Raw genomic sequence first — 23,634 nt, 5'->3', positions numbered from 1 at the left:
TGTAGAGCTCCGAGACAGGATTGGGTCAAGGCACAGATGTGGGGAAGGGTGCCAAACATGTCTGCAGCATTGAAGGTCCCAAAGAACACAGTGGCCTCCATCATTCTTAAATTAAAGAACATTGGAACCACCAAGAGTCTTCCTAGAGCTGGTCAAACTGAGCAATCAGGGGAGAAGGGCCTTGGTAAGGGAGGTATCCAAGAACCTGATGGTCACTCTGACAGAGCTCCAGAGTTCCTCTGTGGAGATGGGAGAACCTTCCAGAAGGTCAACCATCTCCGCAGCACTCCACCAATCAGGCCTTTATGGTAGAGTGGCCAGACGGAAGCCACTCCTCAGTAAAAAGCACATGACTCCCACTTGGAGTTTGCCAAAAGGCACCTAAAGACTCTCAGACCATGAGAAACAAGATTCTCTGGTCTGATGAAACCAAGATTGAACTCTTTGGCCTGAATGCCAAGCATCATATCTGGAGGAAACCTGGCACCATCCCTACGGTGAAGCATGGTTGTGGCAGCATCATGCTGTGGGGATGTTTTTCAGCGGCAGGGACTGGGAGACTAGTCAGGATCAAGGCAGATATGAACGGAGCAAAGTACAGAGAGAACCTTGATGAAAACCTGCTCCAGAGCCCTCAGGATCTCAGACTGGGGCGAAGGTTCACCTTCCAACAGGACAACAACCCTAAGCACACAGCCAAGACAACGTAGGAGTGGCTTCGGGACAAGTCTCTGAATGTCCTTGAGTGGCCCAGTCAGAGCCCGGACTTGAACCCAATCGAACACCTCTGGAGAGACCTGAAAATAGCTGTGCAGCAATGCTCCCCGTCCAACCCAACTGAGCTTGAGAGGATTTGCAGAGAAGAATGGGAGAAACTCCCCAAATACACGCGTGCCAAGCTTGTAGCGTCATATCCGAGAAGACTTGAGGCTGTAATTGCTGCCAAAGGTGCTTCAAGAAAGTATTGAGTAAATGGTCTGAATACTTTCCAAAGGCAGTGTATATAAGTGTGTAAAATCTATATATATAGTGATATAAATAATAATAATGATATAAATGGTTTCATGTGGAAACCCTCATATTAAATACCACATTCACTATGTTGATGGTTTATATTTATTTTGTTTTAAAGCTTTGTCCTTTTTTAATCATCCTATTTAATTATTTAATATATTTGACATGTGATAAGGCCACACAGAGGGCCAGAGATCATTACATACATCGGTGATAATCTGACGTACCCAAAAAAGGCCACTAGATATATAGCCCCCTGTATATAGCCTCATTATTGTTATGTACTTTTCTTGTGTTACTTTTTGATTTTACATTTTTTTTTTACTTTAGTTTATTTCGTAAATATTTTCATAACTCTATTTATTGAACTTCATTGTTGGTTAAGGGCTTGTAAGTAAGGATTTCACAATTTCACACTAAACCTGTTGTATTCGGTGCTGTAATGAACACAATGGGAGACAGAGAGCTGGTTTCAAGCGCAGGTGTTGTAAAGGACCACAGGAGGAGGCAGGTAGCTGGGTCCAGGGACAGGCAGAAGGTCATACACAGGGAGTCCAAAAAGGCAACAGTACAGGCTGGGAAAAGGCTAGCAACGTTGTCCGGGAGATCAGACAATAGGTTGATAACAGGAAATCTGATAGGCTAACGTACAGGCAAAAGGCGTCATTAGTGAAGCAGGACAAACTATCATACACGGGAGGAGTAGATTACAGGACAAACAGCGCTCCGACTAGACATGTGTCACAAAGCCAACAATACATCACAATGATGGGGTGCAAAGAACTGAACTAAATAGTGTGTGATAATGACATAGAGGAGTGTGAACAGGTGATCAGAATTCAGGGGATTGGGATCTGGAGAGTGAGCTGCGTTCAGGGGATCTATGTGTTTGAGAGTGTGAGATGGAAGCAGATGTTACAGGTGCATGTGACAAATAAAATGTGATTTGATTTGTTTGGAAATGTTTTGAAAGATACCAAAATTCTGGTAGTTACTGGTAAGTTTTGAGTAATATCCCCTCCCTTTGCGACTCTAGTTGTGAGTGAGAAGATAATTAGTTAGATTATTTCAGCGTGGTAGGCAGATGTGATTAAAACACTATTATTCTATCAAGCATGTGTGAGTGGTTGGGTTTTATATCATTTTGTATCCCTGGCCAAATTATTATAGGGAGAGAGTGGTGATGATGCTGGTGTCACTGTTCAAAATGATAATGATGAAGATTATAGCATTCCTGACAACAACCTTTAACCTCATCTAATATGTGCAAACATTCACAGTTCCATTGTTCCATGTGCTGGAGGCTGCTGAGGAGATGGCAGCTCATAGTAATGGCTGGAATGGAGTGTAATGGAATGTTTGATACCGTTTGATCTAGGGGTGAAAGAAACACTCACCTGTTTAGGAGAGGTGCTGGCTAGCAGAGTAGAACACCTGTTTAGGAGAGGTGCTGACTAGCAGAGTATAACACCTGTTTAGGAGAGGTGCTGGCTAGCAGAGTATAACACCTGTTTAGGAGAGGTGCTGGCTAGCAGAGAAGAACACCTGTTTAGGAGAGGTGCTGGCTAGCAGAGTAGAACACCTGTTTAGGTGAGGTGCTGGCTAGAGGAGTAGAACACCTGTTTAGGAGAGGTGCTGGCTAGCAGAGTAGAACACCTGTTTAGGTGAGGTGCTGGCTAGAGGAGTAGAACACCTGTTTAGGAGAGGTGCTGGCTAGCAGAGTATAACACCTGTTTAGGAGAGGTGCTGGCTAGCAGAGTAGAACACCTGTTTAGGTGAGGTGCTGGCTAGCAGAGTAGAACACCTGTTTAGGAGAGGTGCTGGCTAGCAGAGTAGAACACCTGTTTAGGAGAGGTGCTGGCTAGCAGAGTAGAACACCTCTTTAGGAGAGGTGCTGGCTAGCAGAGTAGAACACCTGTTTAGGAGAGGTGCTGACTAGCAGAGTAGAACACCTGTTTAGGAGAGGTACTGGCTAGAGGAGTAGAACACCTGTTTAGGAGAGGTACTGGCTAGAGGAGTAGAACACCTGTTTAGGAGAGGTACTGGCTAGAGGAGTAGAACACCTGTTTAGGAGAGGTGCTGGCTAGAGGAGTAGAACACCTGTTTAGGTGAGGTGCTGGCTAGCGGAGTAGAACACCTGTTTAGGAGAGGTGCTGGCTAGCAGAGTAGAACACCTGTTTAGGAGAGGTGCTGGCTAGAGGAGTAGAACACCTGTTTAGGTGAGGTGCTGGCTAGCAGAGTAGAACACCTGTTTAGGAGAGGTGCTGGCTAGCGGAGTAGAACACCTGTTTAGGAGAGGAAGTAGAACACCTGTTTAGGAGAGGGAGTAGAACACCTGTTTAGGAGAGGTGCTGGCTAGCAGAGTAGAACACCTGTTTAGGAGAGGTGCTGGCTAGCAGAGAAGAACACCTGTTTAGGAGAGGTGCTGGCTAGCAGAGTAGAACACCTGTTTAGGAGAGGTGCTGGCTAGCAGAGTAGAACACCTGTTTAGGAGAGGTGCTGGCTAGCGGAGTAGAACACCTGTTTAGGAGAGGTGCTGGCTAGCAGAGTAGAACACCTGTTTAGGTGAGGTGCTGGCTAGCAGAGTAGAACACCTGTTTAGGTGAGGTGCTGGCTAGCAGAGTAGAACACCTGTTTAGGAGAGGTGCTGACTAGCAGAGTAGAACACCTGTTTAGGAGAGGTGCTGGCTAGCAGAGTAGAACACCTGTTTAGGTGAGGTGCTGACTAGTGATGTAGAAAACCTGAGCTTATTAACCTAATAACCAACGTTTCGACAGACAAGCTGTCTTCATCAGGTTATAAAACCGTTTGATACCATTCCATTTACTCCATTCCAGACATTATTAATGAGCCGTCCTCCCCTCAGAAGCCTCCGCTGACCGATAAACCGACCCATACTCCCGTTATTTTCATTCCATTCCATTAATGTCCATTCAAAGCAGCTACCCACACACTGAGAGGGAACACAGACCAATTAAAACAATACAATCCTCATACACTCAGCACACCACTCACTCTGCCTCGGTGTGTGTGTGCGTGTGTGTGTGTGTGTGTGTGTGTGTGCGTGTGTGCGTGTGTGTGTGTATACACCCACGTGCCTGGTAGATAGCCCGGTACACAGGGACAGGAAACAGATGATGCTTTCGTAAGCACTTCAATGAGCACTTTAATGTGAAAATCATAAATTGCCTCAAAGATACTCCAAGACTGAGAGCAACTAGAAACCTTGAAAACCAATAGTCATAGAAAGTCAAGCGGTGATGATGATGATGATGATGATGATGACCCTTCTACCTCTCTCTGTCTTTCTTTCTTCCTCCCAGGGGCTGGTGGGAGAGAAGTATGGCAGTATCCGCGTGCCGGGGGAGGTGGAAGCTCCAGAGTTTGAGATGATCCTGGATGCGGCGGTGGAGGCGGGCCTAGACACGCACATCCTGGAGGAGTGGTACTGTCGAGATGAGAACTCCGTGCCGCCGGCCTACTACCTCAAACCCAAAGCCCAGATGTTGAAGAACTACCAAAACTCAGTAAGATCTGAAACCTTCTGCCTCAAAACCTACAGAATATGTGCTCAGACTCAGTTGTTCTGGAATGGCCGTGGGCCGTGGCCAGGTTCTCTTGCAGTGGAGGCTGGTTGGAGGAGCTATAGGAGGACAGTCTCATCGTAATGGCAGGAATGAAAGACATGGAACGGAGTCAAACGTGGTTTCCATGTGTGTGATGTGTTTGATACCATTCCACTGTCCTCCTATAGCTCTTCCCACCAGCCTCCACTGTTCTCTTGGATCATATGGAAAAAGACTGAGTAGGTAGGTCTCAGTGAGACTAACCCAAGATACTGAAACATCCATATTCAGCAGACGCTCTTATCCAGAGCGACTTACAGTTAGTGCATTCATCTTATTAAGATAGCTAGGTGGGACAACCACATCAGCAAAGTCAGTGAAATTAAAAAATATGGACAGACAAAACTTTGTTCACTATCATATTTACATTGGAAAAGGGAGTTTTTCTGCTCTGTTTAAGTCTAAGCAAACTGTTATGCTTGGACGCATGCCCTTCACATTCCCAAAAAAAAGGCTTTTTAAAGCACCCGTAATATTGGCCTGTAAAAGTCACCTGGAAACAGCTCTCTCAAAACTTCTGGACTTCAAGTTGCTTCCCCCATTAGAATGTGTTGTTTTGGTGGAAAGTTTGAGACCTATAAAGATTCACCTTGTGTTTTCTTAAAAGCTTTGTAATCTTATTGTGAGTTGGCACTAGCAGTAAACATATCTGTGGCTGTCCATGCAGCTGTCGCAGTCCCCATATAACTACAGCACTCGGCTAGTTAGTTAAGTTAAGCATTATAAGTACACTGTAACGGGTAGCGGAATGTTTGTCCATGCTTCTGTTTTGACTCTATATATAGTCTCACTATTGTTATTTTACTGCTGCTCTTTAACTATTTTTTACCTAACACTTCTTTTTCTTAAAACTGCATTGTTGGTTAAGGGCTTGTATGTAAGCATTTCACTGTATGGTCTACACCTGTTGTATTCGGGCGCATGTGACAAATAACATTTGATTTGAGTTGATTTGATTTGTGCATGCCTGTGTGACGGTCACCCTGTCACTACAGCACTCGGCTAGTTAGTTAAGTTAAGGATTATAAGTACGCTGTAGCGGGTAGCTGAACGTTTGTGCATGCCGGTGTGACGGTCACCCTGTCACTACAGTACTAGCTTTTAGCATGCCGCGTTGGCTAGCTGAACATTTAGCGCTTGTGTCACTCAATGCGGCTCCTCCTCTTGGTTGGAGGTTTGATGGAGGAAAACAGCACAGTTGGCATCCTGGAACCTTGTCTCGTGAATCTCATTAACTTCCTGTCTCCAGCACAGGAGGTTGGGTGGAACCTTAATAGGGGAGGACGGGCTCGTGGTAATGGCTGAGGCGGAATCAGTGGAATGGTATCAAATACATCAAACACTTGGTTTCTATGTGTTTGATGCCGTTCCATTCGCTCCGTTCCAGCAATTATTATGAGCCGTCTTCCCCTCAGCAGCCTCCACTGCTCTCCAAGGATATCTACTGTAGTTCTATTGGTATCAGCAGATACAGATGTCCTCTATACTATGTCTGCGTGGTCCAGTTCAGCTTGTGGAGATAATGCACTATATTGCATTGATTTGTCGTGGGCCCAAACAACTTCAACAGTTTCTACCATTTACCAACTTATCTTTAAGTTCCTTCCTTTTGCCTTACCAAAACAAAGCTGTATACAGTAGGTCTCTGGCTTTGTTAAGACTGCCGTCTACAATCAAAAGCATACCAATCGAGCTAGTTACTTATTGTTTAATCTACTCTATGTTCCAAAAAAAGCTGAACTGTCCGTGAATTTCAGCATTAAAAAGTCCCTTTACCTCCCTGTCTTCTACAGATGGAGTCGAGCAGTGCGGCCAAGACGAAGAACGACAAGGCGTGGAGAAACGTGTCTGAGGAGATCAAGAGGATCTTCCGTAGGTCTGTCCTGCAGCTCCAGGAGAAGGGCACCATGAAGCCTCCTCAGGCCAAGAAATTCCTCTGCTCTGGTATGAAGGCTTCTTCTTCCTCTTCTTCTTCTTCTATGGTGTTATACCATGAATCTCAGTATAGTATATTGTGTTATTCAGTGTTGTGGCGTTTTCTTGTTTTACTGAGCTATACTGTACAACCAAAGTGTGTGTGTGTGTGTGTGCATTCATTTGACCTCCTAAAATATTTAACTGGGGAACGCTTTAGTTAAATCACTTAAGTCGTTATTATGATGATTTTGTGGTAGCAATCAGTTTTCCTCATGAGTTAATGTACCATCAGAGAGTTTCTACAGATACGGAACATAGAGATAAACCTACACATGCAGACTAGATATAGCCCCTAAAAAAAATATCTCTCTGTGTTTACAATTTAAAGTAGTTCTGCCCTAGAGGGCTCCAAAAGTGTTCCAAATTGGGTGTAATTACACTAAAAGTCACTCCATTTTGGGTTAATGTAATCATCACTGACTGAATTGGACACTATCATCCATTTTGAGGGTGATAAAGAAAGTAAGTAGTATTCCCGGTGTCTGCAAGGTGTTTCTCTGGCATAACTCTGTAGCCTTTCTAGGCTGATGTACCGTGCGATGTTTGTTGAGTTTTGTGGGAAATTGGCATCATGGGTGGCCACTGCGTTTCTTTGTAGGCTAGGTGTTTGTACCTAGAGAGAATGCAGCAACACTGCTAGCAGCAGCCTGTTTCGTAATGAATGTAGGGAGAGTTTGGGGATTGTTTCTAACTATGTTCCCCTGCTGAGCCATATACGCTGTGGACAAATTCGCACAAAGTCATTTTACTTGATTACCATGCAGATTTCTATGTTTGATTTGTTCAAAGGCATAGCCAATGCTTATGTGTACGGGAAAAAAATACATTCAGTATGCCAGTTAATTGACTATACCGAGCTTCAAACAACGTTTATCTCCCCCTTCTTTTCCCTCTGTCTTTTCTTACCGTCTCTTCAATAGCACGCTGCAGTGTGGGCGATACTACACGGGAGATGCTGGCAGAGTTTCAGTAGAACTGGCTCTTTGAGGGGGGGGGGGGGGGGGGCTGTGATAAGGCTGCAATGCTGGTTATGTGATTGTATCAACCGTCTTTCTCCTCAAACAAGGCTTAGGGGAAACATATCTAATCGCAGACTAAAGGCAGGCTAAAAAAGACTGCCAGAATCTGTGTGGCTTTACTTAAAGACTCGCAAATCTCCCAAGTCTGTTTTGAAGACAAGCTTAGGAGCTCACAACAGAACCCAGTGCTAGCCTTTTTCAAGCTACTTAGAAAAGTATTAGGCCTGTAGTTTGGGTTCAGAAACAATAACTCACATAACTTTGAACAATATTAAGACTCCAAATCATGTGTGGATTAGCCTAACTCCTCAGAAACATCATATAGCAAGTTTCTTCAGGGACAAAAATGTTCTAACTTTGAATTGATTGATTGATTGTTTGTTTGTTTTTTCTCCCATTTTCCAGCCTTGGAGGATGAATTGGACTTTGCCTTGGGCAAACAAACGCCAGCCTTCCTCAAGAAGTGTGTCTGCTATATCCGCAAGATCTCCAACTTCGACCGGCACGCCAAACTCCCGGAGATGGCCAAGTACATGGACATCGTCGTCGCCGAGGACCGCGTCATGCGTAACCAGGAAGCCTACGAACGTCTTTTAAAAGTGCGAGACGAGTTTATCCCCACTGTGGTGGCCTCGTCCAACCTCCGCGTCTACTCCTCTGTGACGCACTGCGACATGAAGCTAGGCTACTCCCAGGAAGTGGAGAGCCACTACGTCGAAGGCTTGTGTAAACAGTTCTACGAGGATATGGTGGACATCATCCAGGCCACGGTCCAGCAGAACTTTGACACAGAGACGGACCCTCTGTACGACGAGATCCTTCAGCACCTCTCCCTGTGTAAGAACTTCTCGGCCTTCTACGATTATAAGAGCGAGACGCTGGACCTTGTGCAGGAGTATCTGCTGCCGTTTAAAGGGAGTAGGATGAGCCCCCTGGTGGTCTACGGTGGGCCCTGCACGGGGAAGACACTGCTGCTGGCCGAGGTGGCCAAACAGGTGATTGACTGTACTGTTGGGGGGGGGGGGGTGGACTTTTAGGTTTTAATGGGACTTCCTGGTTTAGATGTTGCAATAATAAATGAAAGGCTTTATCAATCACAACAGGCATTTGTGTGAGAGATAATGTAAATTTTGGGGTCTATCTGTGTTTGTCTGCTTGAGTGCGTCTGTCTGTGTGTAAGAGTACGCAAGGGTGTCCATTTGCTCATCACGCATGCATTATCCATCTGTGTTAGTTTGCTGCATGTGAGTCCATCCACCCACTATGCACTTGTGCCTATCTTTGTGTTCGCAGTAGATGAGTGTGTGTGTGTGTGTGTGTGTGTGTGTGTGTGTGTGTGTGTGTGTGCAGGTCACTGTTCACTTACTGGCCGTCTGTTTGCCCAGGTCATGTTAGGGTCATGTTGTGCGGTCACCCGACGCCACTCTACCCTGCTTCTTGACCTTTATAATAGATTCCTTCACCTCTAATATATCACAGTTGACAGTTCATTTATCACAGGTGAAATAGATTGTTCAGAGTTGTCACATAGATCCGAGTGCTAGATATAATAGATATAAAAGCCTTTTTCTTTATTTGCTTCTCCCTGCTGCTTCTGTGGAGGGAGGGAGGGAGGGATCTGTTGACAGCCTGTCGACCAGAGCAGACTGTCACAGACTGTCACAGTCACTAACTCTATATCCGTCATGATGAGCTCTGAGACCTGGTCTCCTTGGAGTTGCCACACAGATATTTAGTGTGACATTTACGGTCAGAAATGAGGCCCCTGGATTCTACATGCCATGTGTGTCACGTACAATAGAATCCACACAGTCCCAGTCCCACATGTAAACACACACGCCCGCACTAACACACACACACACACACACCCGCACTAACACACACACACACTGCTATTGTCTAGGAAGGATTCTAGGCTAGGATTCTAGGAATCACAGCAGGGGGCCTTGGTGAATGATTGAATGAAACTATAAATATGTATGAAACAAGGGAAACAGGGAGCAACACTGATTCATGAAATATTTCTCATGTTGGGAAAGTCATTGGATACTTCTATCTTAGCCTGCAGAATAGAATTCTCGTGCAAAACATGATTTGACTTGACAATGACAATGAAGTAGACTAAAGCACAAACAGATCTGGGATCAGGCATTTTTAGACTCACATATCTGAGATATGTACTGGGCACCTGACTGGCCAGTCCTCCTCAGATCTGGGATCAGGCTACATCTATCTAACTCTTGAAAATGTTTACATTTCGCTTGTTGTTTTTCTGTTTACCTCATGGCCTTGGCGAGGAGAGGACAGCTTAAAACGTTCACAGGATCTCTTGAATAATGTATCAACTCTACAAACTGAGTTCACATTCATGCGGTTCTATTTGTAAATTATATGTCCCCAGGAGACAGAATACCTGGTATTGAAGCAGACCTCTGTCCTCTGTACACTGCTCTAACCTTGGCATCACATCACGCCCAGTGCTTTCCGAATAGCAATTCTAGCTCCCTCCACCTTAGTAGAGCTTTATGTTGTCTTCTGAGTCACACAGAGTAAATATGGATTGGGTAAAAATGATTGCAAAAAGCTAGAGCTAATTAGAAATTACACAATAACACAAAATGAACGACAAAACTATATATATAATTTTTTTCACAGAGCTTTTTTAACCCTTCCCTTACAGTGGAACGCGCTTTGAGATGCTTTGAGGCTTTGAAAACTGTTTTATAAATGCAATCCATTATTGAAAACATGACCTTGTATATTTTCTCTCTCTGAGTTGTGTATTGCGCATCTCTTCACAGAGCTCTTTCATGTAAGACAACCATCCTTGAGAAAGTGACTAAATCTCTTTTCTCTCTCTCTCTCTTTGTCATTTCCAGGCCTACACGTGGCTCCAGACGGAGATGGGCCCCGAGACAGACCCGGTGGTCATCGTCCGCTTCGTGGGCTCCTCAGAGTTTGCCACAAACCTGCGTACCCTACTCCAGAGCATCTGCGAGCAGATAGCCATCAACTACCGTTGCCTGATCCACTTCCTGCCCAACAAGATCCAGGAGATGACGGAGTTGCTAGTCAACCTCCTTGGGGAGTCCTCCTTCCAACGGCCCCTGGTCATCATCCTGGATGCACTGGAGCAGCTCTCAGAGGCCGACGAGGCCCGCAAGCTGTGGTGGCTTCCCGCCCACCTGCCTCGCACTGTCCGCATCGTTGTCTCAACATTACCCAACAAGCACGGAATCCTCCAAAAGCTCCGCTGTTTGATCCATGATGAAGGACGCTACGTAGAGCTGGTGCAGCGTGACCGCAAGACCTGTAGTCAAACACTGAAGCAGCAGCTGCTGGGATTGAAGAGGAAGGTGACCTCGGGACAGCAGATCTATGTCAATGAAGCTCTGGCCAAGTGCACGCTACCCATGTTCGTCAACCTCGTCTACCGGGAGGTGGTACACTGGCGCTCGCACAAGGACGTGGACGACCGTTCGCTGTGCTCCACCGTGCACGAGAGCATCGAGCAGCTCTTCTACTCTGTGGAGAACAAGCTGGGGCAGCGGTTCGTGTTCAGGGCGCTGGGATACATTACCATGGCCAAGGCGGGCTTAACGGAGGTAGAGCTGGAGGATATTTTGTCACTGGATAACAGTGTGCTTGGAGATATCATGGTCAGTTCAAATCTAAAAAACCCGCTGAGGATCTCCTATGACCTGGTGGCGAGGCTGAAAGAGGAACTGGAGGGGTACCTGGTGGAGAGGCAGGTGAGAAACGTTACCCTGATGGTGTGGGCCAATAGACATCTGCACCTCATCGCCCAGAAGCTGTATCTTAGCAATGAGGAGGATGTGCACCAGATGCACAGCCTCCTGGCCGAGTACTTCCTGGGGGCGTGGTCGGGCGGCAGGAAAAAGATCTTCCACTGCGACAACAACCACTTTGCCTCGCTCAACATCTCCCAACACAAGAACCCCCAACCCCGGCAGCCGTCCCACAAAGAAGCATCCGCCGAGAAGTACTCCTATGACAGGCAGACCCCTGAGCAGCCCTGGGTGTTCCAGTGCAACCTCCTTGAGCCTGACATCTTCTTCGTCAACCACAGGAAGATGACAGAGCTCCTCTACCACCTGACTCGGAGTGGCCGCACGGACGACCTCATGTACGGGGTCATCATGAACTTCAGTTGGCTTTACACCATGATCAAGATAGGGCAGTTTGAGAAGGCGCTGACCGACATCGATGTAGCTTACAGCTACACCCAGGAGAAAGAGCTCAAGTTCTTGGCCACCACGCTGCGCAGCATCAAGGTCAAAGTGATGAATAACCCGGCGTCCCTCTCTGCAGAGCTGCAGCAGAGGCTCCTCCCCGTGGTAACCTCCCTACCAAAGCTTCGACACCTCCTCCTGGAGTGCGACAAGGACGGCCCCAAGTACTGCTCCATCGTGCCCCTCCACTCCTCCATGGACGTCACCTACAGCCCTGAAAGGCTGCCGCTGTGCTCCAGCTACATGCAGATAGTGGAGATCCTGCCCACCCTAGCCCCCAACATTGTCCTCGTGGCCCTGGACGACGGGTCCGTCAGCACATGGGACGTGGAGAGCAGGCAGCTCCTCCGGCAGATAGACACGGCCCGCTCAGTTGTCCTGGGGATCAGACTAACCAGCGATGAGAAGTACCTGGTCGTGGCAACCACCAAGAATACGCTGCTCATTTATGACAACCATAAGTCCTGCCTGCTGTCCGAAGTAGACATCAAGGGCTCCAAGCACTGTGGTATCACAGGAGGGGTGGCTTTCATCAATGGATTCACACTGGCCAGCCATCATGCCTTGGCCTGGCTAGAGGCCAGTAAAGACGTTAATGTGATCGATCTGCTCTACGGCTGGCCCCTCTACCAGTTCCACTGCTGGTACGAGGTCACCTGCGTCCAATGCTCCCCGGATGGAATGTATGCCTTCTGTGGTCAGTATCTCAACACCACGTCCATCTTCCATCTGGGCACCGGGGACAAGCTAGCCACGGTTACGTCCGAGTTTTCCGGGGGATTCGTCAAGTCCATCTTAGTCCTGGACACCATTCACCAGATGGTGATGATCGATAATGAGGGGAGCCTGTCAGTGTGGAACACCAAAGAGATCACCAACCCCAGACTGATGGAAGATTACGACTGCCGGGGGGACGAGAGTGAGGTGGTGGGCATTGAGCTGTCAGAAGACCAGCGCTCCATCCTCATCTGCAAAGACAAGAGCATCGAGGTCCTGGACACCAAGTTGTGGAAGATGGCAGAGAAGTTCAAGGCCAAGCGCGCTGAGCGTTTCGTGGCTGCAGTCCTCTCCAAAAATGGCCAAAGTATCGTGGCCTCCATGGAGAACACGTCGTCCATATTTGTGTGGAGGAGGGACAGCGGGCAGTGCATGGCCAGCCTGATTGAGATCTCTGGGGCCATCATTAAACTCATCAAGTCCACTCACCACAACCTGCTCCTGTCTGTGGCCAGCAGTGGAGTGCTATCTGTCTGGGACATTGACATCATCACCGCCATGTCCAACATCGACAAAACAGGTAAGAGGATCCAGAGTTTACAGCTTTCTGGAAGGGAAGACTTTGTGTTCACCATGGATGGCTCTGAAGCCATCCACAAGTGGAACTTCAGCACAGGCTTCATCGAGACTGTCTTCAAGCACGAGGGCTTGGTGGAGAACTGTGTCCTGACCTCCTCCGGGGATCTCATGGTGACGTCGGATGATAAGTGCAGCCAGTACATCTGGCACACGGCCACTGGCGAAAACATTTTCCGCATCAACGGACAGAAGATATCCCAGCTCCTGATGACCCACAACGACCAGTTTGTGGTGTCCCTCTGCGAACAAAACTGCTCCCGAGTCTGGAGGCTGGCCACCGGACACAAAGTGTGCAACATACTGGTGACCCTCCAGAACGCACTGATCACCACCGCAAACACCTTCCTAGTGGGAACTACTAAAAACAAGCTGCTCGCTGTCAGCCTCTGGTCAGGCAGTATTTCTAAGAAGTTTGTCTGTGACGATGGCATTAGCATTGTCAACTTCAAGCTTATTCCCGACTGCCCTGACTTCGTGGTCTTCATTACATCGACAGAGACTGTGTTTATATGGAGCGTGGCGGACGAGTCAGTCTGCAGACGCGTCCAGCTGCCTACTAACTTCCTCAAAAACCTGGAAGACTTCCAGATTTCACCAAATGGGAAACTGGGTATTGTCTCCAAAGGCGACGAGAACATTAACGTGTTGGACCTTCACAGCGGGAAGCTGAGGCTTGTTCACGCCGCCGGTATCATCTGGCGGCAGAAGCTATCCAGGGACGGGCGCTATCTGGTCTACATCTGCTTCCGGAACTGCGATGAAGATGACGAAGCGGGTGTGGTGTCCAACCTGATCGTGATGCGTCTGGCGGATGGAAAGAGCATCGGGACATGCTCCCTCTACAAGACGCCCACCTTCCTCTGCCTGTCCCAGCGGGCACTCAACATCATCATCGGCTTCGAGGACGGCAGCATCAGCACCTACACGGTGGTGGACCGTGTGGACGCCGCACTCAAGATCAAGATTGCCACGTCCAACAGCCGGCAGATCGTCAACAACGCCTCGCAGAAGGTAAGACCCAAGTGCGGCAACCACACCTTCAAGACCATCGCCGACTGCGTGTGGAGGGAGTCCACTGAGGTCTTCTCCAGGGATAGCCCCATCAATGTGTCTGACTCAGGGGAGCCAGAGACCACCACTCCCACCAAAAAGAGTGAACTGTTGCAATGAAGGGGGTGGGGGGGGTTACAGTTGACCCTTGTTTACAGCCACCTGATTCAGCTGCAGATGTCCTCTGTGTAGTTTACTATATGCTGGCTGCTACTATAACGCTGCACTCAAGTCATGTATTACTACAACCTATATGGTGTTAGCTTATTCATTTTCTTCACACGATGACTGTTAGAATCCAAGTAGTTTTTTATCGTTCTACTTTTCTTTTATATATGATATAAAATATATTTAATGTATTGGTTTGACATAATATTTCCTTTTGCATTTGAAGAACAATGTCGATATTTACATTTCTCTGTTTTACATTTCCAAAGTAATTTCGGTTAGCTTTACCAATTTTCCTTGTACGTGTGTTACTTTCTTTGCGTTGTGCACATTAAGCCATAATGTCGTTGTTAAGAATTGTGTATTTATTTATGTTTAATTAAATCATACGTACTGAACATTAAACTATATACACCACCATTCAAAAGTTTGGGGTCACTTTGAAATGTCCTTGTTTTTGAAAGACAAGCGCATTTTCTGTCCATTAAAATCACATGAAATTGATCAGCAATACAGTGTAGACATTGTTAATGTTGTAAATGACTATTGTAGCTGGATTATCAACATAGGAGCACAGAGGCCCATTATCAGCAACCATCACTCCTGTGTTCCAATGGCACGTTGTGTTAGCTAATCCAAGTTTATCATTTTAAAAGGCTAATTGATCATTAGAAAACCCTTTTGTAAGTATGTTAGCACAGCTGAAAACTATTGTTCTGATTAAAGAAGCAATAAAACTTATTTAGGCTAGTTGAGTATCTGGAGCATCAGCATTTGTGGGTTTGATTACAGGCTCAAAATGGCCAGAAACAAAGAACTTCTAATGAAACTCATCAGTCTATTCTTGTTCTGAGAAATGAAGGCTATTCCTTGCGAGACATTTCCAAGAAACTGAAGATTTCGTAAAACTAGCTCTAACCAGAATAGAAAAAGGAGTGGGAGGCCCCGGTGCACAACTGAGCAAGAGGACAAGTACATTAGTGTCTAGTTTGAGAAACAGATGCATCACAAGTCCTCAACTGGCAGCTTCATTAAATAGTAGCCACAAAACACCAGTCTCAACGTCAACAGTGAGGAGGCAACTCCGGGATGCTGGCCTTCTAGGCAAAGTTCCTCTGTCCAGTGCCTGTGTTCTTTTGCCCATTTTAATCTTTTATTTTTATTGGCCAGTCTGAGATATGGCTTTTTCTGTGCAACTCTGCCTAGAAGGCCAGCATCCCGGGGGTCGCCTCTTCACTGTTGCTGATAATGAGCCTCTGTACGCCTACAGTATGTAGATATTCCATTAAAAATCTGCCATTTCCAGCTACAATAGTCATTTACAACATTAACAATATCTACACTGTATTTCTGATCAATTTGATGTTATTTTAATGGACAGAAAATGTTGCATTTCTTTCAACAACAAGGACATTTCAAAGTGACCCCAAACTTTTGAACGGTAGTGTATGTACACATCTCTTTTGGCTGCTGCAATTCGTGCAACTCCTTAAAAAAATGTTATGTTGTGCTTAATGCAATCAAAGTGAGTGCCTGGTTTATGAAATGTCTTTTATTTTCGTATAGATTACTGAGAATTGCAGGGAATTCGTAGACACAGTATATACAGATACATATACTAATTTAGCATACATAATCAATGTGATTGATTTAAATGATCAGAAAAAATAAAAAAAATTAAAAAAAACAAAAAAAAATAGGATTAAGGTACTTTAGTGGCAGTGTTGAGTTTGAGATTATAAATACATGTATTAACATATTAACAGCTGGTCCAACTTTACCTGCAGTTTCCGGTTCATGAATTTCTCAGTATAGTGTAGCATCTCACTGTACGTATCCACGCCTTAAACAGCCTTCTGTTTTACAGCTTTTACCTTCACTAAAAAACTTTTGTCTTAACATTTAGAGAGAGAGAGAGAAAAAAAAAAGTGTTATTAGGCACAATGTGGTGAAAGTACTGAAACGTGTTAGATTATCAAGTTTTTGTGAGCGTCAGGTCGCTATGAAGGATATTCGGGAACGATGTTCCTAAAGATACCGATGCTCATTTTTTGGGGGGTTTATTTATTAGTCATATTGATAATCGTTTGTTTGTCTTTGCTCTTTAAACAGGTGTTGGTTTTTGGCTTTGTTTAACATAGTCACAGGGATTCAGAGTTGAAATGAAAGGATATCATCAGTCGATACTAGCGTTTAGGTTTTCTATAAACCTTTTAAGGGCTATCCTGTCTAATTGTATGTATATTTCTTTTCAACAGTTGAAACGTTGGCCCACGTAAGAACGTAAAGTAGCAGTATTAAGCTTTAACATATTTCATTATTATATATTTCAAAGCAAACATCCTAAATCTAGAAATATCATATATTGTATTTGAGAAAGTTGAGATCTTAGTTTGATGTACTGTTCTGTTGACAGTGGTCCATTTGTTTTAAGGCTTGTACTTACTTAATCATGACCAAATGGTTTGAGTGTTTTACTGTGATTATGTTGAACCATGATAATACATTTTCTCTATCTTTGCTAAGACATTGAGTCCACTTGATATATTGGAATGCCAGTTTAAAGAGTATATTTGAATGTGTCCATATGGAAACCAGTATATGGTATTATTGTATGTAACTTGAATGACTTTTAATAACGTACATGTTTAAAACAAATAGTACTGGAAATGAATGTTTCTACCTTATTCTTTGTATGGTCAGGACTGACCTGTTTAGAGAGATTTATATTTTCATAAATGTTGTACCTACATTTTGTTACAGAGTTGTTTAACTGGAATTATTCTAACAGGGAAAAAAAAAAAGTACTTATGTCTGAAGCAATATGAAATAGTGTGTATGGAACATTTTAATGTAATAAAACGGTTCACTTTTTGCCTCCAGAACTTTGTCATGCTTGTCGTTACAGCAGTCTGAAGTCGTTACTGATCGTCTAGACCAGGGCTGGGCAACTTTGATGGGGCGTCACACAATAACTGAATACCCACATCCATTCTTACACATGCAGTCAGAGCCGGCCCTAGCCTTTTGGGGACCATAAGCCCCCACCACCATAAGCCCCACCCACCCAAACTAATGACCCGTGGTAGGAAAAGTACCCAACTGTCATACTTGAGTAAAAGTAAAGATACCTTCATAGAAAATGACTCAAGTAAAAGTGAAAGTCACCCAGTAAAATACTACTTGAGTAAAAGTCTAAAAGTATTTGGTTTTAAATATACTTAAGTATCAAAAGTAAATGTAATTGCTAAAATATACTTAAGTATCAAAAGTAAAAGTATAAATCTTTTCAAATTCCTTATATTAAGCAAACCAGAGGGAACCATTTTATTTTTATTTTACGGATAGCCAGGGGCGTACTCCAACACTCAGACATCACTTACAAACAAAGGATGTTCTCTGTTCTCTGTTTAGTGAGTCCTCCAGATCATAGGCAGTAGGGCTGACCAGGGATGTTCTCTGTTTAGTGAGTCCACCAGATCAGAGGCAGTAGGGATAACCAGGGATGTTCTCTGTTTAGTGAGTCCTCCAGATCAGAGGCAGTAGGGATGACCAGGGATGTTCTCTGTTTAGTGAGTCCTCCAGATCAGAGGCAGTAGGGATGACCAGGGATGTTCTCTGTTTAGTGAGTCCTCCAGATCAGAGGCAGTAGGGATGACCAGGGATGTTCTCTGTTTAGTGAGTCCTCCAGATCATAGGCAGTAGGGATGACCAGGGATGTTCTCTGTTTAGTGAGTCCACCAGATCAGAGGCAGTAGGGATGACCAGTGATGTTCTCTTGATAAGTGTGTGAATTAGACCATTTCCTGTCCTGCTAAGCATTCAATATATAACGAGTACTTTTGGGTGTCAGGGAAAATGTATGACGTAAAAAGTTCTTCATTTTCTTTAGGAATGTAGTGAAGTAAAAAGAAAATTTGTCAAAAATATAAAAAGTAAAGTGAAGATACCCCAAAAAAACGACTTAAAAGTAGTACTTTCAAGTATTTTTACTTAAGTACTTTACACCACTGCTAATTACAGAGTCTGTTAACCAGGGAGGGCTTGCTAGACCACACATCTAACCTGTGTGTCCTTGCAGCAGGCTATACACGGTGTGGCATTAGCTGTGTTTACTCAGCCTAAAATAACTGTCTTATTGTGTAGTTGTATTGACACTTGAGCATAAGGGCCTCCTTCTCTCATCCCTCTCTTTTTCCATCTTTAATTATAAAACCTGTGATTAAAAGGGTTTGAGTGACACCACCACCCTCATCTCTCTCCCTCCCTCGCTCTCTCTCTCCCTGTCTCTCTCTGTCTGTCTGTCTCTCTCCCTCACTCTCTGTCCCTCCCTGTCTCTCCCTGTCTCTCTCTGTCCCTCCCTGTCTCTCTCTGTCTGTCTCTCTCTCCCTCTCTATATCTCTCTCCCTCTCTCTCTGTCTGTCTCTCTCTCTCCCTCTCTTTATCTCTCTCCCTTGCTCTCTGTCCCTCCCTGTCTCTCTCTGTCTGTTTCTCTCGCTCCCTCGCTCTCTGTCCCTCCCTGTCTCTGTCTGTCTCTCTCTCTCTGTCTGTCTCTCTCTCTCTATATCTCGCTCTCTGTCCCTCCCTGTCTCTGTCTGTCTCTCTATCTTGCTCTCTTTCTCCCTCTCTCTCGCTCTCCCTCTATCTCTCCCTCTATCTCTCTCTCACTCCCTTTCTATCTCTTCTCTCCAGAGTACTAGAAGATTAAACCACCCAAGACTACACATATTAATCTTGCAGTGGGCTAAAGTTTTAATGAAAGCTCTGCCCTCACCTAGATAGCAGCCTCGCTGTTGGGAAAAACAATCCCCTACATCCTTGTATAGATACAAGCAATCGGAGCCAGTCTGATTGCTTTCGATGTTGAGTGTTCACAACCAACCGCACACCTGCCCTTCTTTGTGTATGTTGAAGGCTTTGTCAGGAGGAGCCTGGAATGTTGACAAAGGGCAACGACAAGGATTCTGGGACTCTCAAAACAATACGAGCGGATCCTCTCAAAAGGAGGGGTTTCATTGGTATTCTAGGGGGTGAGATACAAGTTGTCAGTTAAGCAAATATCAGGTCAAAGAGAGGCCTATACGTAATAGCGACCATAAGTGAAGGGCCCAGACATTTTGGAATGTCAGAAGTCCCATTTTAGCAGTGTTGTATTTCCTTCTCCACAGTAAACAGTTGGACAGTTAGCCAATACAGGCCCTGTGAGGAAAGATAGCTGCCCTGTTCCTTTGGCCTAATTCACCTATGAAGTGAAGCATTCTGGGGGGGGGGGGGGGGGTTGTGCCTGTTTTTTGGATTGGAGTTCAACCACTGTAACGGTAGACGTCCTGCACTGTGTGCCTGTGATAGGTTAGGGAGATTATCGTAGACCATGTGTGGTGTGATGCTGCCTCTGGTACATCTGGAGCTTTGGGCTGCAGAGACGTGGAGGGTGGAATTGGAAAACAGTATGAAAGGGCCCAACATACATGTGGAGAAAAAGAGAGTAGGGAAATAAAAAGGAGACCGATAGTGGAGTGTCATAGGAAGAGGATTACAGCCATACATTTAAAAAATATTTTCAACTATGTCATAGAGATATTGCCGTCTATCAAGCCCAATTTATGGCTATTTACACAATAGATCAATACATTGTTGAAATGACAATGGATACGAGGTTGATCGTGTACCTGCAATGAAACTGAACAACAACGTGAACACCACTGATAAAAGCAGCATTGTTAACAAAACCAGACATTAAGATTATAGAGATAATATGTCTTGGTAAGTGCCTGATTAAATATTTTGAACATGGAAAAGGATGGCTTAAGCCAACAAAGGCACAAGACAAAGTCAATTTGAACACACAAGGATCGGTTGGGGCGAGGTGAGTTTACATAAAAACCGCCACGGCACCATTCCAATCACCCGTGCATTTTCTCTCCCTCGTAGTTCTCTTAGGAGGTGTAGGAGGTGGAGCTGGACCAATACTTGTATAAGTTCTATACTGGAAGAGACAAGGTACACAGTGTTTCCCTTAACCGTGTGGACATTACTTGTTTGCTTATAGTCTTATGACCAATTATACTTCAGGTCCGAGAGACACTTGTTAATAAGTCTATAATAAACTCTCTATGATAGATTATTCGATCACATGCCGGATCAATTGTTTTCTTGGTCAACATACAGTGGTTAGTGCTTAGTTAAACTTCTGTCGTGAACGTGACAGATATGGAGATCACAAACAATCAAAGTCAGATGAGGTAAAAAGACCATACCCGGAGAGTCTGGGGTCAGGGGTCAGGGCAGCCTGTCTAGAGGAAAAGACATGTGGCCAGCCAGCAAGTGTTGTTACCCAGGATGTGGTGTGATTTTAGATATCTTTCCCACTCTCTATGTCTCTCACTCTAGCCCGGTGACAGTTTTTGTTTTGAGCCAGAGAAATAGACACCCAAACATGACACTGCTGTGGATCAGGTAACAGAGAGAGAGAGAGAAAAAGAGAGAAAGAGAGAAAGAGAGAAAGAGAGAGAGAGAGGCCACTCCATTCCTCTGTGCCACCGCTGGCCATTCCTTTGAAGCAGTGAGGCCAGAGACTTGACAGCTCACATGTCCTGTTATTGTTGTAGTCATGTCTTGTTAATGTGACAAGTTGATGCCCTCCACCATCCCTGTCAGGCTGAGTTGGTGTGGAAAAACATCTCAGGTGTCATGACAAGAAAATCTGACATTCAGTGTTTTTCACCACCACCCACACACACACACACCACCAGTACCAGTACCACCACCTAAACTTATCCTTAGTGGCTGTTGTTAACCTTGTTTGTCAGTAAATCTAGAGTAGACTGTTGTAACGCCCTGGCCATAGAGAGGGGTTTTTGTTCTTCATTTTTGGTTAGGCCAGGGTGTTACATTGGGTGGGCGTTCTATGTTAATTTTTCTATGGTTTTGTATTTCTTTGTTTTGGGCCGTGTGTGGCTCCCAATCAGGCGCAGCTGTCGTTCGTTGTTGCTGATTGGGAGTCACACATAAGGAGCCTGTTTTTCCTTTGGGTTTTGTGGGGGATTGTTTCTGTTTCGTGTTTGCACCTGACAGTACTGTTAGGCTGTCGGTTTTCTTGTTTTTGTATAGTGTTCACGTTGTTTAATACATTCCTGAAGATGAACACTAACTCCGCTGCACCTTGGTCTACTCTCTCTTCAGACAGCCGTTACAGAATCCTCCACCAGAAAAGGACCAAGCAGCGGAGGAAGGAGCAGCACCAGGAGAAGAGCGTTCAGGACTCGTGGACATGGGAGGAGATACTGGACGGTAAAGGACCATGGGCTCAAGCTGGGGAGTATCGCCGCCCGCAGTGGGAGATCGAGGCAGCGAGAGCGGAGAGGCGCTGGTATGAGGCAAGGGAGCGCAACAGGCACGAGAGGGGGGGTCACACGGGGAGTGTGGCAGAGTCAGGCTGGAGACCTGAGCCAACTCCCCGTGCTTACAGCAGGCAGCGTGGTACTGGTAAGGCACCGTGTTATGCAGTGCGCGAGCATAGCCCGGTGCGCTATAGGCCAGCCCCCCGCAAGTGCCATGCGAGTGCAGGCATCGAGCCAGGACGGATTGTGCTGGCTCAGCGCGTCTGGTCTCCAGTGCGCCTTTTCAGTCCAGGTTATCCTGCCCCGGCTCTGCGCACTGTGTCTCCAGGGCGCTGGAAGGGTGCAGTTCGCCCAATGCCTGCGCTCCGCCCGTGCCGGGCCAAAGTGGGCATTCAGCCTAAAGTGTGGGTAAATAGCCTAAGTACCAGAACTCCAGTACTCCCCCACAGCCCGGTTTATCCTGTGCCTCCTCCTCGGTCCAGGCCTCCAGTGGGTCTCCCCATCCTGGTCCATCCTGTGCCTCCTCCTAGGACCAGGCCTCGAGTGGGTCTCCCCATCCTGGTCCGTCCTGTGCCTCCTCCTAGGACCAGGCCTCCAGTGGGTCTCGCCAGTCCGGAGCCACCAGAGCCGCCCGCCAGTCCGGAGCCGCCAGAGCCGCCCGCCAGTCCGGAGCCGCCCGCCAGTCCGGAGCCGCCAGAGCCGCCCGCCAGTCCGGAGCCGCCAGAGCCGCCAGAGCCGCCCGCCAGCCCAGAGCCACCGGGGCCATCCGCCAGCCCGGAGCCGCTGGGGCCGCCCGCCAGCCCGGAGCCGCCGGGGCCGCCAGGGTCGCCCGCCAGCCGGGCGCAGCAAGAATCGCCCGCCTGCCGGGCGCAGTCAGGTTCGCCCACCAGTCCTCCGGCGCGGCCAGGGGCGCCGCCTAAGTGGGCGACGCCGAGAGTGGAGCGGAGGCCACGTCCCGCACCTGAGCCGCCGCCGTAAGAAGGCCCACCCGGACCCTCCCCTTCAGAGTCAGGTTTTGCAGCCGGAGTCCGCAGCTTTGGGGGGGTACTGTAACGCCCTGGCCATAGAGAGGGGTTTTTGTTCTTTATTTTTGGTTAGGCCAGGGTGTTACATTGGGTGGGCGTTCTATGTTCATTTTTCTATGGTTTTGTATTTCTTTGTTTTGGGCCGTGTGTGGCTCCCAATCAGGCACAGCTGTCGTTCGTTGTTGCTGATTGGGAGTCACACATAAGGAGCCTGTTTTTCCTTTGGGTTTTGTGGGGGATTGTTTCTGTTTCGTGTTTGCACCTGACAGTACTGTTAGGCTGTCGGTTTTCTTGTTTTTGTATAGTGTTCACGTTGTTTAATAAATTCCTGAAGATGAACACTAACTCCGCTGCACCTTGGTCTACTCTCTCTTCAGACAGCCGTTACAACTGTACCCTGAATAATTATTATCATGCCTCCAAGACCACGATTTATGAAAATCCTGTGGGTTTCTCTATTCGGATAAAACTACAAATCCTACGGGTGTCACGTCCTGACCCTTGTAAGGGGTCATTTTCTATAGTAGAGTGGTCAGGGCATGACAGGGGGTGTTTTGGGTGGTTTTCTTGCTTTCTGTTTCTATGTGGGTTTTCTAGATTTCTATTTCTATGTTGGGGGTTATTGGGATGATCTCCAATTAGAGGCAGCCGGTTCTAGTTGTCTCTAATTGGAGATCATATTTATGAAGGGGGTTTTGCTATTGTATTTTGTGGGTTTTTAATTTTTGAGTAGTGTTTGCCTGCTCTGCGTTACGGCTTGTTGTTTTGTTATTTAAAGTGGTGACACGACTTCTACCGAAGGTGG

At 46.3% G+C, this 23,634-nt stretch overlaps 1 protein-coding gene across 1 annotated transcript in view; it reads left to right on the top strand.

Annotated features, from left to right (window-relative positions):
• The window catches only part of nwd2 (NACHT and WD repeat domain containing 2), a 75,863-nt gene extending 58,514 nt beyond the window's left edge, over positions 1 to 17,349 (top strand). The window contains exons 5-8 of the mRNA XM_014206477.3: positions 4,339 to 4,542; positions 6,435 to 6,585; positions 8,043 to 8,632; positions 10,517 to 17,349. Coding sequence (XP_014061952.1) covers positions 4,339 to 4,542; positions 6,435 to 6,585; positions 8,043 to 8,632; positions 10,517 to 14,416 — 4,845 coding nt within the window. The 3' untranslated portion in view covers positions 14,417 to 17,349. The remainder of the gene's footprint in view (positions 1 to 4,338; positions 4,543 to 6,434; positions 6,586 to 8,042; positions 8,633 to 10,516) is intronic.
• The last annotated feature ends 6,285 nt before the right edge of the window (positions 17,350 to 23,634 follow it).

Source organism: Salmo salar, chromosome 07 (genome assembly GCF_965601325.2).
Source record: "Salmo salar chromosome 07, fSalSal1, whole genome shotgun sequence".
Lineage (NCBI taxonomy): Eukaryota > Metazoa > Chordata > Actinopteri > Salmoniformes > Salmonidae > Salmo > Salmo salar.
This window is presented reverse-complemented; position numbering and strand designations above follow the sequence as displayed.